The 16,504-nt window shown below is 39.4% G+C and overlaps 1 protein-coding gene across 3 annotated transcripts in view; it reads right to left on the reverse strand.

Moving 5' to 3' along the window:
* Nucleotides 1-6,677: 6,677 nt before the first annotated feature.
* The window catches only part of LOC122560073 (cadherin-like protein 26), a 77,949-nt gene continuing 68,122 nt past the window's right edge, over nucleotides 6,678-16,504 (reverse strand). For all 3 annotated transcript variants that reach the window (XM_087994615.1, XM_043710285.2, XM_043710283.2), the window contains 2 exons: nucleotides 10,347-10,403; nucleotides 6,678-8,896 (listed from right to left, as the gene is read on the reverse strand). In XM_087994615.1, coding sequence (XP_087850741.1) covers nucleotides 8,693-8,896; nucleotides 10,347-10,403 — 261 coding nt within the window. In that variant the 3' untranslated portion in view covers nucleotides 6,678-8,692. The remainder of the gene's footprint in view (nucleotides 8,897-10,346; nucleotides 10,404-16,504) is intronic.

Below are 16,504 nucleotides of genomic sequence, written 5' to 3' on the forward strand. Positions count from 1 at the left end.
GAAACATAAACCATGAAACTTAGGTTCTTTTTGAATCAGGTATGTAGAAGTTTATTTACAACACAAACTGTTTAGAAGGCTATGGTATCACAGACTTACACACAGACTGGTTCTGCTCTAATTGATGTTACTATGCATTTTACACAAATAGGTAAAAACAATGACTGCAGATGCTGGAAACCAGATTCTGGATTAGTGGTGCTGGAAGAGCACAGCAGTTCAGGCAGCATCCGAGGAGCAGTAAAATCGACATTTCGATTTCCTGATGTCATCAGGAATTCCTGATGAAGGGCTTTTGCCCGAAACGTCGATTTTACTGCTCCTCGGATGCTGCCTGAACTGCTGTGCTCTTCCAGCACCACTAATCCAGAATTATACACAAATAACTGATTACACTGACTCCATTACCCAGACAGTGAGTGAAAGTGAAAGTACCTCTGTCCTAGAATGTCACAAGTAACATGTGCACCAGGTAATGACCACCTCTACCTATCTTCCCTTGACATTCAATGGCATTACCATCACTGAATAACAGTTGAGGTTACCATTGACCAAAAACTCAACCAGATGAACCATATAAACATAGTGGTTATAGGAGCAGGTTAAGACTAGAAATACTCACTTCCTGATGGCTCTGAGTCTGTCCACCACCAACAAGCACAAGTCAGGAGTGTAATGGAATACTCTCCACTTGCCTGGATGGGTCCAGCTCAAACAACACTCAAGAAGCTTGACACTATTCAGGACAAAGTATTCTGCTTGATTGACACCACATCTACAACATCCATTCCCTGCACCACAAATTCTCAGTAGCCGCGTTATGTACCATCTACAAGATGCACTGCAGAAATTCACCAAAGATGCTTCGACAGCACATTCCAAACTCATGACAATGGCATTGAGAAGGACAAGGACAGAAGATACATGGGAATACCACCACCTTCAAGTTTCCCTCCAAGCCAGTCACCATCCTGACTTGGAAATATTTTACTGTTCCTTCACTCTTACAGGGTCAAAATCCAGCACTGTGGTATACCAACAGCATGCAGACAGCGGTGGTTTAAGAAGGCAGCTCACCACCATATTCTCAAGGGCAACTAGGAACAGGCAATAAATACTGGCCTGATAGCAATGAAAAAGAAGTGACAAGTGAAAAAGAATCACAAGACACTCTTCAAAATACAGTTCCTGTGATCTTGAATTTGTGTCAGTGTACAACACCCATTTTTTCTTTAAAACATGGAAATCTTTTTCTGATAAAAGGAACCAAAATGGAAACACAGTTATATACTTAGCATTCTTTATACATTCAAATAATACCTTAGTTAACATTTATAATAACCAGAACTGCTCTTTGTACCATTATCATAACTTGGCAGTGCAGATTCACTCTGTAATGTGTTATCTACCGTCACAGAAAGACGTGTATCATTTGTCAAAGTTGTTCTTTGGCATGATATTATTAATATCCAAGTCATTGTCCTGTGTAATGTGTACTTGATGTTATCCAGTTCAGATGTATGATTATTTCTTTGAAAGACTTGACTATTGTTCATTATTTTATCATATAATGGCGACTGGATCGAAAGATGTAATATCTTTGATAAATCTATGAGTTGAGAGAAATCTTATACTCGTATATTTTATGCTGGGTCAAGTTCAAATAACTGTCTACATGCTCATTGATCATGTTTTTGTACCAGTTTCTCCCTTTTTCTCAACAATGTACCATACTGTTATGGTTGGATGGTGAGTGTACAGAAGGAATAAGCAGTGTGGATCGGTCTCTGAAACATGAAAGTTGTTATTGAAGGTACACCATTTCCTAGAGGAGTAACATGCAGATTTAACTTAGCTATCTGAAAAATTTGGCAAGTCACTCGACATTTAACAATCAGTGATTTTATGGAACAAATAATGTATTCTATAAGACAGTTCAACTGATGGTAGTAAGGAGAAGAATAATTTTTGCACATTTCAAAAGGGTGCACAAGTATATTGTTGAAGTACACAGAAAATACTGAATAAGATAGTCAACAACCATTGCATTAGTTGTATCTCTGATACAGGTAGTTCTCCTATAACATAGTTAAAACTCACATGACACCAGGTTATAGTCCAACAGGTTTATTTGGAAGCACTAGCTTTCGGAGCGCTGCTCCTTCAACAGGTGGTTCCGGAGTACACAGTTGTAAGACACTGAATTTATAGCAAAAGTTTACCGTGTGACTTAACTAAAATTATACATTGAAAAATACCTTGATTGTTTGTTAATTCTCTCATCTGTTAGAATGACTATGTTAGTTTGACTTCTTTCATATGTAAATCACAAAACATTTTTAAAAGTGAAAAATGTCCATATTACAGAGGAGGAAGTGCTGGATGTCTTGAAATGGGTAAAGGTGGATAAATCCCCAGGACCTCGAACTCTGTGGAAAGCTAGAGAAGTGATTGCTGGGCCTCTTGCTGAGATATTTATATCAACAATAGTCACAGGTGAGGTGCTGAAAGACTGGAGGTTGGCTAACGTGATGCCACTGTTTAAGAAAGGCGGTAAGGACAAGCCATGGAGCTATAGACCAGTGAGCCTGATGTTGGTGGTGGGCAAGTTGTTGGACGGAATCTTGAGGGACAGGATGTACATGTATTTGGAAAGGCAAGGACTGATTAGGGATCGCCACCATGGCTTTGTGCATGGGAAATCATGTCTCACAAACTTGATTGAGTTTTTTGAAGAAGTAACAAAGAGGATGGATGAGGGCAGAGCGGTAGATGTGATCTATATGGACTTCAGTAAGGCGTTCGACAATGTTCCCCATGGGAGACTGATTAGCAAGGTTACATCTCATGGAACACAGGGAGAACTAGCCGTTTGGATACAGAACTGGCTCAAAGGTAGAAGAAAGAGGGTGGTGGTGGAGGGTTGTTTTTCAGACTGGACGCCTGTGACCAGTGGTGTACCACATGAATCGGTGCTGGGTCCTCTACTTTTTGTCATTTACATAAATAATTTGGATGCGAGCATAAGAGGTACAGTTAGTAAGTTTGCAGATGACACCAAAATAGGAGATGTAGTGGACAGCAAAGAAGATTACCTTAGATTACAACAGGATCTTGACTAGATGGGCCAATGGGCTGAGAAGTGGCAGATGGAGTTTAATTCAGATAAATGCGAGGTGCTGCATTTTGGGAAAGCAAACCTTAGCAGGACTAATACACTTAACGGTAAGGTCCTAGGGAGTGTTGCTGAACAAAGAGACCTTGGCATACAGGTTCATATCTCCTTGAATGTGGAGTCGCAGGTAGCTAGGATAGTGATAAAGGCATTTGGTATGCTTTCCTTTATTGGTCAGAGTATTGAGTACAGGAGTTGGAAGGTCATGTTGCGGCTGTACAGGACATTGGTTCGGCCACTGTTGGAATATTGCATGCAATTCTGGTCCCCTTCCTATCGGAAAGATGTTGTGAAACTGGAAACAGTTCAGAAAAGATTTACAAGGGTCTTAGTGTGTGAGAGGGTGCATGTGTGAGTGTGTATGTCTGTAGGGGTGTGCATGCGTATGTAAGTGTGTCTGGGGTGGGGGGTTGTGAGTGTCTGTGAGAGAGTGTATATGTGTGTGTGAACGTAAAGGGGTCTATATGAGAGGATGCATGTGTGAGTGTGGGTGTCTGTAGGAGTGTGTGTGTGTCTGTCTGTCTGTCTTTGAAGGATTCACTTATTCTATCCTGTATATACCTGACATATGCTTCCTTCTTTTTCTTAACCAAACCCAGTTCGCTAGTCATCCAGTATTCCCTACACCTACCAGCGTTTCCTTTCACCCTAACAGAAATATACTGCATTTGGACTCTTGTTATCTAATTTCTGAAGGCTTCCCATTTTCCAGCTGTCCCTTTACCTGCAAATATCTGCCCCCAATCAGCTTTTGAAAGTTCTTGCCGAATACCATCAAAATTAGCCTTCGTTGAATTTACAGCTTCAGCATTTAGATCTGGTCTATCCTTTTCCATCACTATTTTAAAACTAATAGAATTATGGTCGCTGGCCCCAAAGTGCTCCCCCACTGACACCTCAGTCACCTGCCCTGCCTTATTTCCCAAGAGTAGGTCAGGTTTTGCACCTTCTCTAGTTGGTACACCCACATACAGAATCAGAAGATTTTCTCGTATATGCTAAAGAAATTCCTCTCTATCTAAACCTTTAACACTATGGCAGTCGCAGTCTATGTTTGGAAAGTTAAAATCCCCTACCATAACCACTCTATCATTCTTACAGATAACTGAAATGTCTTTTCAAATTTGTTTCTCAATTTCCCACTGTCTACTATGGGGTCTATAATAAAATCCCAATAAGGTGATCATCTCTTTCTCATTTCTCAGCTCCTCCCAAATAACTTCCCTGGATGTATTCCCAGGAATATCCTCGCTAAGTACAGCTGTAATGCTATCCCTTATAAAAAATGCCACTCTTCTCTTGCCTCCTTTTCTGTCCTTCCTGTAGTATTTGTATCCTGGAACATTAAGCTGCCAGTCTTGTCCATCCCTATATCAGAAGAGATTCCAATGATCCAAAAATGTGAATCCTTCTCCCATACACCAGCTCCTCAGCCATGCATTCATCTGCTCTATCCTCCTGTTCCTACCCTCGCTAGCCCATAGCACCAGGAGTAATCCCGATATTACTACTCTTGAGGACCTGCTTTTTAAATTCCTGCCTAACTCTCTATATTCTTCCTTCAGAATCTCATCCTTCCCCCTTTCTATGTCATTGGTTTCAATGTGTACAATGACCTCCTGCTGATCTTTCTCCCCTTTGAGAACATTCTGCACCCTCTCTGATATCCTTAATCCTCACACCAGGGAGGCAACACACCATTCTGATTTTTCACAGCTGGCCACAGAAACATCTGTCTGTGCCTCTGACTAGAGAGTCCCCTAATACAATCGATCTCTTGGAACCCAATGTACCCCTCATTACATTAGAGCCTATCTTGATACCAGAAACTTGGCTGTTTATGCTACATTCCCCAGAGAGTCCATCATTCCTTACATTTTCCAAAACAGCATCCTTGTTTGAGTTGGGGATAGCCACAGGGAACTCCTGCACTACCTGCCTAATCCCCCTACCTTTCTTGGAGTTATTCTAACTGCATCTGTAGCTTTTCTCCTTTCCTATAACTACGATCCATCACACCACCTTGCTGTTGCAAATTCCTCACTGCCTCTAACTGTCACTGCAACCCATCCATTCTATCTGATAGGATTCACAACCAATGGCATTTATTGCAGATGTACTCCTCAGTAAACTCTTCCTAAACTCCCACATCTGACAAGAAGAGCATATCCCTCTAGTAAAGGTCATTTTTGCTTCTTTCAATCGACAGACCCAGAAAGTATCACCATCTTATTCATTTACAAAATACTGCTCCAGGCTAATTAAATACTTATGATTTAAGAGACATATTTCAATTAAACATATAATCAAGAAAGAACCCTCTCCTCACTATTGTAGATTTACAGCAAGGCTATACTTAAAACTATTCGCTTATCTGTTTCTGTGCTGTGACCTCTCCCACACAGGTTCCTCCAAGGTTAGTTGTGAATTTCGCTGTTTGTTAATTTTCCTAGATGCACTCCGATGTCCAGCGATACATGAATTCAAACAGCAAAGTCAGAAACTGCGCTGGTTCACTGCTGTGTCTGTTAGCAGTGTGGGTGTCTTTCCCTCTGTTTCTCCTGCACAGACCTCACCATGTGCTGCCTTTGTCTGTTCCTCTCCCTTTTAAAAGTGCCATCGTTTTGACTTCTTTTTTCCAAAGTTCCAAAACAATACAACAGCATATAAAACACTAATTTCTGCTCCTGGAATTGAGGAAATTACCCCCAAAACCTAAAATACCTCAAAAAAGGAGCAGCCTGTTACAGCCAGAAATGTTTCCCATCCTCCACCAGTTTAATGAACCTGTCCAGTAGTAGGAGGTTGAGGGGTGACCTGATAGAGGTCTATAAAATTATGAGGGGCATAGATAAGATGAATGAGAAAGGTCTTTTCACTAGGGTGGGAGAGTCCAAAATGAGGGGGGCATGTTTTTAAGGTGAGAGGAGAAAGATTTAAAAAGTACATGAACGGCAACTTTGTTTACACAGAGACCGGTTCATATGTGGAATGAACTGCCAGAAAATGTGGATTCAGGTACAGTTACAAAATTTAAAAGATATTTAGATAAATTAATGAATAGCAAGGTGTGGAGGGATGTGAGCCAAGTGCAGGTAGGTGGGACTAGTTTAGTTTGGGAACATGGTTGGCACAGACCTGTTGGACCTAAGAGTCTGTTTCCATGCTGTACGACTCTATGGTTTTACAATTCTTCAATTCAAGTAAGGACAATGCTCATTCTGGCTGAACTATTACTATATAAATTTCATACCACTTAACAAATGCTAAAAGTTTGAATCAATATTCAACATAAAATCTCTATACCTTTTGCAAATTGCTTTTAAAATTGTAATTAAAAATGTCAAAATTCCCATGCAGCATTTTGTTCAGTGAAGTTGGAAATATATGCTTTTCCCCATAAAGTCTACCGAATTAGTGGCAATGATATAGGCAGCTACTGACATGCACTAAAACCTGGTAGTACTGTGTCGTCAGGAATTGAATATATACTGACATGGAATAACGTGTTATCTTACTAGGGACTTTTTATTTCATAAATTATTTTCACCCATACACATTACACATTACACAATAGAAAACCATATCAGTGAATTCCAGCAAAAAGACAGACAGTAGTGTTGCACAATCCTAACTTCTGTACCAGCAAACTAACTTGCTGGCTTCATTGGATGCCACATAAACAGTTTAATAGTACACAATAAACTATATGAGTTTTGCACAGGGCTTTCAGTGAGGTGCAAACCAATCGTCTATGATGAAGCTGCGTAATTATGCTACACAATCAGTAAGTGAAAATGCTTGTCTCATTGGTCATGCATTTAATCTGTATCTGAGCAACACAGTAAGTGACATTGTAATGTTAGACAGGAATATATACAACCATTGAATTCGGAATGTAATGACCTTTGGCATCTCCTGGTAAAATTGCCTTGATGTTGCAAATTGGCTATGTTAGTAACAGGGAGGATGTGAGGACTGCAGATGCTGAGATCAGAGTCGAAAAGTGTGGCACTGGAAAAGCACAGCAGGTCAGGCAGTATCCGAGGAGTAGGAGAATTGACGTTTTGGGCATAAGCGCTTCATCAGAAATGTGGGGGGAGGAAGAGGGCTGAGAGAAAAATAGGAGGAGAGGGGTGTGAGGTTTGGGGCAAAGGTAGCTGGGAAGGCAATAGGGGGATGCAGGTGGGATGATGGTAGTGATAGGTTGGAGCGGAGGCTGGAGTGGATAACTAGAAAGGAAGATGGACAGTAGGACAGTTCAAGACGGCGGTGCCAAGTTGGAGGGTTAGATCTGTGTTGAGGTAGGGGGAGGGGAGATGAGGAAACTGGTGAAATTGACTTTGATATCCTATGGTTGGAGGGTGCCAAGGTGGAAGATGAGGCATTCTTTCTCCAGGGGTCAGGTGGCTAGGATTTGGCGATGGAGGAAGCCCTTGGCAGAGCAGAAGGGGGAGTCAAATTGGTCATCCACAAGAGGGTGGGGTTGTTTGATGCGTGTGACCCAGAGATGTTCTCTGAAACAATATGCGAGTTGGCGTCCTGTCTCCCCAGTGTAGAGGAGACCACATTGATATGGTTAGTAACAGTCTATTATCTGGTACAGTAAGCTAAGGTACTTGATCCAGGTCATTCATATGCAGGTGTGTCAAGCTCTGTAAGAATAGCTTGTGACTTGCTTGATATGCCTGATTCACCTTTAATCAACACAGCCATGAGAAAATTGCCTAAAACTAAATCAAAATTTCAAAAAAAATTTCTTTAACATTTAATAATAAAAATTGTAGAAATACAAAGTAAAGCTAACAAATGCCACTGCATAAGAAATATTTAAAACATTAAAGTAATGAAGGCCTTTGAGAACTATATCTCCTTGGGGCTTCCCTTTATTCTTACTGAAAATAGAGACACAGTACAGAAGCTTTTAGTCTTGGACTTAGCAGGACAAATGTAAGAATGTGAAATTTCAGGTCATCAAAACTTAGACCACAAGAGACAAACGGTTAGGTAGTATAACATCCTCTTATTAGCCAAAGTACTGACATCGAGAAAACAGTAGTAAATAATAGACTCTCCATGTTATTAGATAATTTTTAAAAAAGCAAGAGTTATTTTTGTTTACAGAGAATGGTCTCTGCATCATTACCATCAAATGAAAATGAGCCACATTTCAAACTTGACTGATTAACTTAAAGAGCTATTAGCACACACAGAATTGTTTAGCAAGTGCTAGGGAATCACATCCAACAGCCAATTTGGATTGTGTTAGTGATTCTGCAATATGACCTTCTTCTCACCAATATTTAACTTGTACTCCAATTTAAATAAGCTGCGGATTTTTTTTGTCATGTTCTGATCTTTGTAAAGAATAATCACTTTAAAAATGTAGCAGAAAGGATGACATACCTAGACTTCATGTTTTAAGGCTTTTACTTTACAAATGTTCACAGTGATATGAAGTAATATGGTATTTGCTGAGTTGAATGAAACTTAATTTGGAGAAAGATTAGCAGTAATTCATTTTAAATTATTTTGTTGACAAATTTTGGCCAGTGGAATGAAACAATTTTCCAAGTTATCCAGGTAGAAGAATCCAGCATCATTTTCAGCCATAACAATGGAATCAAGAGATGATGTTATGCTTTCACCACCATCATACTGATAAACATGGGGCTGATAATGTCCTTGTCGATCTTCCCTGGCATTGTAGTCATTCAGTTTCTGACAAATAAAGCAAATAAAAACTTGAAGTAAAATAATACATTTTAATCATTGAACATCTATGATTATTTTGCTATTCAAAATGTGTATATGTTATGTTAAACTCTCTTCACACCTCTCAAACAGCAATGGTTTATGCTGGGTGGACAGAATTCTAAACAGTAGGATTATAATATATTCAATCAATAACATTATGGTTTCTGCTACATAAAAATAAACAACCAAATCAAAACAACTCTGAGAAGCAAAATATTAACAAATAATCTGATAAGGAACTTCAAGTCTATGATCCAAAAAGTGTATTTTCTCAATAATGGCAACAATGAACAGATCATGTGTTGTTTACATTATGGTTTTTAATGTCAGAATTCTGAATTTTTATGTTGATTCCTTTGGGAGTTAAATGCTTCACTTAAAGTTGCCATATTCAAGAATGCAACCTCAATTATAGTTGAGGACTTCCTGATCTTTAAGGCACTGCTTGCCTTAACATTTCACCATTGGAAAGTGCCACCATTTACTTCATTTCTCTCCCTGACGTCATCAGTAGGACAATCCTAGGTTCTAATCAATGGTGCTGCTGGGAGAGGGGTGACTCAAAAGACAGAGGCATGTATAGATACTGTAAAAGAATCTGCAGCCAATACATGGGAAGGCAATGACGCGTGATTAGAAATATTTGCTTACATTCAAGCAATGCAATATATTGCTAAATCATTTGCTGGAGGATTTCAGAATTGGCTAAAAAGTAAATTTAAAAACTCAAATGATGTGAAAAGATGAAAGTGTATAAATTATTGCAACATATATTGTTACTGATATCCTTGAATGTTGTTTGTAATGAGTTAAATGATATGTTGTTGTCAGCAGTGATGAAAGGTGTAATATTTCAGGAAGGTAAAGCCTTTGTTTTATTTTTAAGGGATGTGGGTGTCACTGGCCAGGCCAGTATTCATTGCCCATCCCAAACTGCTCAGATGGCAGTTCAGAGACAACACTCTGCTATAGATCTGAAGTCACATGTAGGCCAAATCAAATAAGGGTGGCAGATTTTATTTCCTAAAGAATACTAGTGAATTAGAGCATTTCTACAACAATCAACAGTGGTTACATGGTTGTCATTAGGCTAACTTTAAATTCCAGATTTAAAAAAAACAATTTCACTACCTGAAATAGTTGTATTCAAACTCATGTCTCCAAAACCTAAGCCTGGATTTCTGGATTGCTAGTCCATAACATTACCACCACAATCTTTAATATATAAAATGCTTAAACAAACTGAATAAAATGGTTTAGTGTAATATGTTGAAAGCATTGAACTTAATTTGTTAGATACAACTTGTTTATTATAGAAGTATGTTTGGATATACCAATGGTTCAGTGCTGTGGAACTTTGAAAATATCGCCATTTCTCATAAAGAGCCAATAGTTATTTTTCCTGTTCCCTTACCTGATTCAGAAGCTCTTCAAATCTTGCCTTAAAAGTATCACAACGAGTTAAGTTATCCTGAAATATACATTTCAAAATAATTTAATCATCTCATTCCATATAACTAGCGTTCTCCCAAAAGATATGCTGAAATCTAACTTAATTTAACCATCTCCTACCCTAGATCATATCTTCCAAGAATCGGCCAAGTTACTAATTTAGGTAGACTACAGTCCATATTTTATGTGGTACATGTTCTCCTAGTGCTTCAAAAAGGCATCATTATTAGGATACTAATTGTATTTTGTAGACACAAAAAAGGTGTTGCTTTTTTAAATATTCCTTGCAATATTGAATTGCAGATCTACCCTGTCTACAGATGGTTTATAAAGGGGATGCCTGCTGGGTTTGACCACAAGATAAGTACTTGGAATGCTTGTAAGGTCTATTTGACACTTTATGTTAAAACTAGTGCATAAAGAAGAACAGATATACCCTCAACTTTGACTCATCAATCATGTTTATTGGTTGACACTACACTCAGCAAACAGAACATATTCATACTGTTGAATACTGGTGCAATACGGAATAAATTATCCATTATATAACGTGAAATGTTAGCCTCAAGGATTTTAACAATTTACAGTGATGTCACTCATATTGTAAAAGGAAGTTACATGTTATTTGTCATACAATTCATGATTCCAATATGTTCTCAGATTAAAGTTAATAATCACAAGATATGATTTGATTGTTTGTAATTGACTTAAGAAAATGATGCTAGTCTTCTTTTATAATTTAATTATGACCTTCACATGTGGAAAAGAGCAAATGCAGCATTTGCAGAAGACAAGAGAAAGATTTTTAGGAATGTCGTTGATAGATATTTGTTTCCTTGGAACTTGACTGACAACATTTTGTGGTCAAAAACAAACTTTGACAAGGGATTCCAGAATTAATTATAAATGACTGTTTTCCCTCCTGTCCCAGGGAGATGGTATGAACATAGATGTGATGATTTTTTCAAGAATCCTTTGCGTTCAGCATCACCAGATACCACAGTAAAAAGACTACACCTTCCCTACGATCAGAATTACTCCATTAGACTCACAGCATTTAATCCAAGGTTGCATAACCAGAGTTCACATTAATTAAGTCCTGTAATATTACAATAACTAATATGTACAGATTTTCTCTTCGTAGACAATAGAAACCAATTACATACCATCTATGTATAGGCATTCAGTTTAATTCCTTCTAGACCTCATAACCCATCAGTTTCACTGAACAAAACTCCTTGCTATGCTCCTATTGGTTGACCCAGGTTATTTCCACACAGTTCAGGAAATCTGTGCCCTTGATGTTAAATGCAGTATTGCTAGTAAAATCCTGAGTTAACTGGGGGATTTAAACTTTTAAACACTAACCTGACAGCTCCTTGGGGATTTCCTATTGACCTGCAAACATTCCTGGGTTAAATTGGGAAGTGAGTGGAAACATCTCAGTTGCTGACCTGACATCATGTGAGTCCTCTGCCAACATCCAAACCCATTTCCATTTCTGTACACCTTCCATTTAAAATTCTAGTAGAGCCCAAGTCCTTTTGTCCCACTGTTCTGGATGAGGTGAATAGCCCGAAATAGGTTTGCAGTATCTAATCCATCTAAAGCACCAAAATGAGCAAACATTTTACATTGAATCTTCTTTTTTATAGTCTGAACACATCCACATAAACTACCTTTAATATCCTATTCCTCCATCAACTCGTTATAGTTGTTGAGTCAAGAGTGTGGTGCTGGAAAAGCACAGCAGTTCAGGCAGCATCCAAGGAGCAGGAAAATCGACATTTCAGGCAAAAGCCCTCATTTGCCCAAAACGTCGATTTTCCTGCTCCTCGGATGCTGCCTGAACTGCTGTGCTTTTCCAGCACCATTCTAAACCTGACTCTAATCTCCAACATCTGCAGTCCTCACTTTCGCCGAGTTTTATCTGTTGTCATCTGAAATCCTTCAATAGTTATAATAAGATGTTTATTCTGTACTGACAGGAATTGCAGATAATTCTCTGAAAGTGGTAGTCCCACCAATTTTCGACCAATATTTGACCTGAATAATTCAAGCTCTTAGTAACTTGATTGTTAAAAGGTTTAGAGTTATAAGCTGGAGTATTTTATGAAATATATAATATAACATTATATAACATTATATAACATCATGAAAATAATTTGAGAATGAGAACAATCAATTTCCTCAGATCCCTAAAGTATTTTTGAAGTTTGGTCTCTCCTGCTGTGAAAACCCAGCCATGAAGAGCCAAATGTGATTTACAAAATCCATCACATAGGTTTGGAGAAGTGAAATAGGTATGAATGGGTTAAATTCATACAAGTGATAACCAAGAAACTTGTGTAAACAGTAAAGAATCTACACAATGGCTGTTGTTGTACTGCTTTCACTAGAAGGGAAATGATTTCTAAATGCAAATTATTTTTGAGAAAATGACAAAATACAGCGCATACTAAATTATAATTCATCATGTATTATCCAACTTGTATGATTTTAGAACTGCTACAAAAAAATTAAGAAAAACATTTCAAAGAGAACGGTATTAGAGTCATAGAGATGTACAGCATGGAAACAGACCATTCGGGCCAACTTATCCATGCCGACCTGATATCCCAACCCAAACTAATCCTATCTGCCAGCACCCGGCCCATATCCCTCCAAACCCTTCCTATTCATAGACCCATCCAGATGCCTTTTAAATGTTGCAATTGTACCAGCCTCCACCACTTCCTCTGGCAGCTCATTCCATACAAGTACCAACTTCTGCGTGAAAAAGTTGCCCCTTTAGTTCTTTTTTATATCTTTCCTCTCTCACCCTAAACCTATACCCTCCAGTTCTGGACTCCCCGATCCCAGGGAAATGACTTTGTCTATTTATCTTATCCATGTCCCTCATGCTTTTATAAACGTCTACAAGGTCACCCCTCAGCCCCTGACGCTCCAGGGAAAACAGCCCCAGCTGTTCAGCCTCTCCCTGTAGCTCAAATCCTCCAATTCTGGCAACATCCTTGTTTATTTTTCTGAATTCTTTCAAGTTTCACAACACCTTTCTGATAGGTAGGAGACCAGAATTGCATGCAATATTCCAACAGTGGCCTAACCAATGTCCTGTACAAAATGACCTCCCAACTCTTGTACTCAATACTCTGACTAATAAAAGAAAACATACCAAATGCCTTCTTCACTATCCTATCGACCTGTGACTCCTCTTTCAAGGAGCTGTGAACCTTCACTCCAAGATCTCTTTGTTCAGCAAAACTCCCTAGGACCTTACCATTAAGAGTAGAAGTCCAGCTAAGATTTGCTTTCCCAAAATGCAGCACCTCGCATTTATCTGAATTAAACTCCACCAAGACCCTCTGTCTTCTACCTTTGAGCTAGTTCTGTATCCAAATGGCGAGTTGACTCTGTATTCCATGCGATCTAACATTGTTAACCAGTCTCTCGTTGGGAACCTTGTCGAATGCCTTACTGAAGTCCATATAGATCACGTCCACTGCTCTGCCTTAATCAATTCTCTTTGTTATTTCTTCAAAAAACTCAATCAATTTGTGAGACATGATTTTCCACACACAAAGCCATGTTGACTATCCCTAATCAGTCCTTGTCTTTCCAAATACATGTACATCTAGTCCCTCAGGATTCTCTCCAACAACTTGCCCCCCACCAACATCGGGCTCACTGGTCTATCGTTCCGTAGCTTGTCCTTACCACATTTCTTAAACCATGGCACCACGTTAGCCAACCTCCAGTCTTCCAGCACCTCACCTGTGACTATCGATGATACAAATATCTCAGTAAGAGGCCTAGCAATCACTTCCCCAGCTTCCCACAGAGTTCTGGGTTACACCTGATTAGGTCCTGGGGATTTATCCACTTTTACGCATTTCAATACATCCAGCACCTCCTCCTCTGTAATATGGATATTTTTCATGATGTCACCATCCATTTCCCTACATTCTGTATCTTCCATCTCCTTTTCCATAATAAGTACTGATGCAAAATACTCGTTTAGTATCTCCCCCATCTCCTGCGGCTCCACACAAAGGCTGCCTTGCTGATCTTTGAGGGGCCCTATTCTCTCCCTAGTTACCCTTTTGTCCTTGATGTATGTGTAAAATCTCTTTGGATTCTCCATTTTTCTGTATTCTTCATTAAAGAACATGCGCAGAAATAAATATACTTCTAACTGCAGCTGATTTATGTAATCATTTTTTACTGGAAACTGAAACAGTGCAAATGGACTGTACCATCTTGGTATGAATAGCAGCTTTCTAGGTAAGCTGACAGGCAACAGTAAGGGCACTAGATGAGTTTAACTGGTGAGAGGATTATAACTATATTCTTGGGAGAGCATTACAGATTTGTAATTTGTGGCCACTGCCACTTTGCGATTGTACTTTAGCAAAGCTGGTAATCTGTTGGGTGGAGATTGCTAGACTGCTTTGAGACCATGCAAATTCATTTTTTTAACACTGGTACCAGGAACAAAGGCAGCAACACTTTACATATCCGTGAGAGCCAGCCATGGCAGAAAGTTGATCTTTCCTGACTTCAGACATTCCATTACTGCACTCAGAATCTGAGCAATTCCCTGTGTGTTCTATGTTATAGAGCTATCAACTATCACACATGACATTGTGGTTCTGATTATGTTGACCACATGCAGATGGTTTCCAATCTCTGCACAAAATCCTATGCCAGGTTGGTGCCAGATTCTTAATGCTCCTCAACAGCAACAACAGGATTTCAGCAGCTTTCCAATGTGCCACGCATCTCTGGTTGTGTGACCATTAGCTTTCTTCTTGTAACCCAACTATTGAACGGCTGACCCTACTTTTACAACACAACTCATGTACCTTCCTTCTTTTGATGAGATCATACTTGGGCACTTGAACCCTGGGTCTAGCTGCAACACACCTCTGCCTGATGTCTCGTCAGGTGCAGATCTCACCTCTACACTATTTGTTAAATTGCAGCAGTGTCAGATTCAGAGCTCGCTTATGTCAGTGTGAGATATAATAAAAGTGTTTCAGTCCTGGTCCCCTTCCGCTCTTGCAAATCCACTGTGTTACAGTTCTTGGAGAAAGGAGTATTGAATCGAATTGAATCAAATTGAATCGAATTGAATCGAATCGAATCGAATCGAATCGAATCGAATCGAGTTGAATTTATTGACATATGTGCCGAGGCACAGTGAAAGGCTTTGTCTTGCGAGCAATACAGGCAGATCATAGATAGATCATAGATAGTAAAAAAATAGGTAAACAGCGGCTAAAACAAAAGCACAGGTACAGTCGAAAAATAAGAATTTCTGAGTCCATTCAGTATTCTATCAACAGAAACTGTTGTGAAATGTGTGTGTGTGTGTGTTCAGACTTCTGTACCTTCTCCTCAATGGTAGAGGTTGCAGAAAAACATTGCCAGAGTGGGATGGATCTTTAAAAATGCTGGCGGCCTTTTCTTGACAATGGGCCTGGTAGATGGATTCTATAGATGGGAGGTTGGCCTTTGTGATTGTCTGGGCCGAGTTCACCACTCTCTGTAACCATCTCCGATCTTGAATGGTACAGTTGCCATACCAGGTCGTGATACATCCAGACAGAATGCTCTCAATGGCACACACATACAACCTGGCAAAGGTTCTCACTGTCATGCCAAATTTCCTCAGCTGCCTGAGAAAGAAGAGACATTGTCAGGCCTTTGTAACCTGTGCATCCACTTGAAGAGTCCAAGAAAACTTGTGTGGATGACCACTCCCAGAAACTTGACACTCTCCACTCGTTCCACCTCTGCACTGTTAATTGTAGGGGGTCATGAGTAACATAATGCTGAAAGTCAATAATGAGTTCCTTGGTGTTGCCGGCATTGAGAGCTAGGTTGTTCTCAGTGCACCATTTTTCCAGATCTTCCACCTCCCATCTATAGTCTATTCGTCGCCATCTGGGATTTGACCAACTATGGTGGTGTAATCAGTGAACTTGTAAATGGTTTTAGTCTGGTATTTGGCGACGCAATCATGGGTATACAGTGAGTACAGTAGGGGGCTGAGTACACACCCCTGGGGGTCTCCAGTGTTCAGTGTTAGTGAGGATGAAATATTGAAAAACAATC

Source organism: Chiloscyllium plagiosum, unplaced genomic scaffold, assembly GCF_037043375.1.
Source record: "Chiloscyllium plagiosum isolate Xiang-an unplaced genomic scaffold, Cpla_swu_hap1 HiC_scaffold_15, whole genome shotgun sequence".
Lineage (NCBI taxonomy): Eukaryota > Metazoa > Chordata > Chondrichthyes > Orectolobiformes > Hemiscylliidae > Chiloscyllium > Chiloscyllium plagiosum.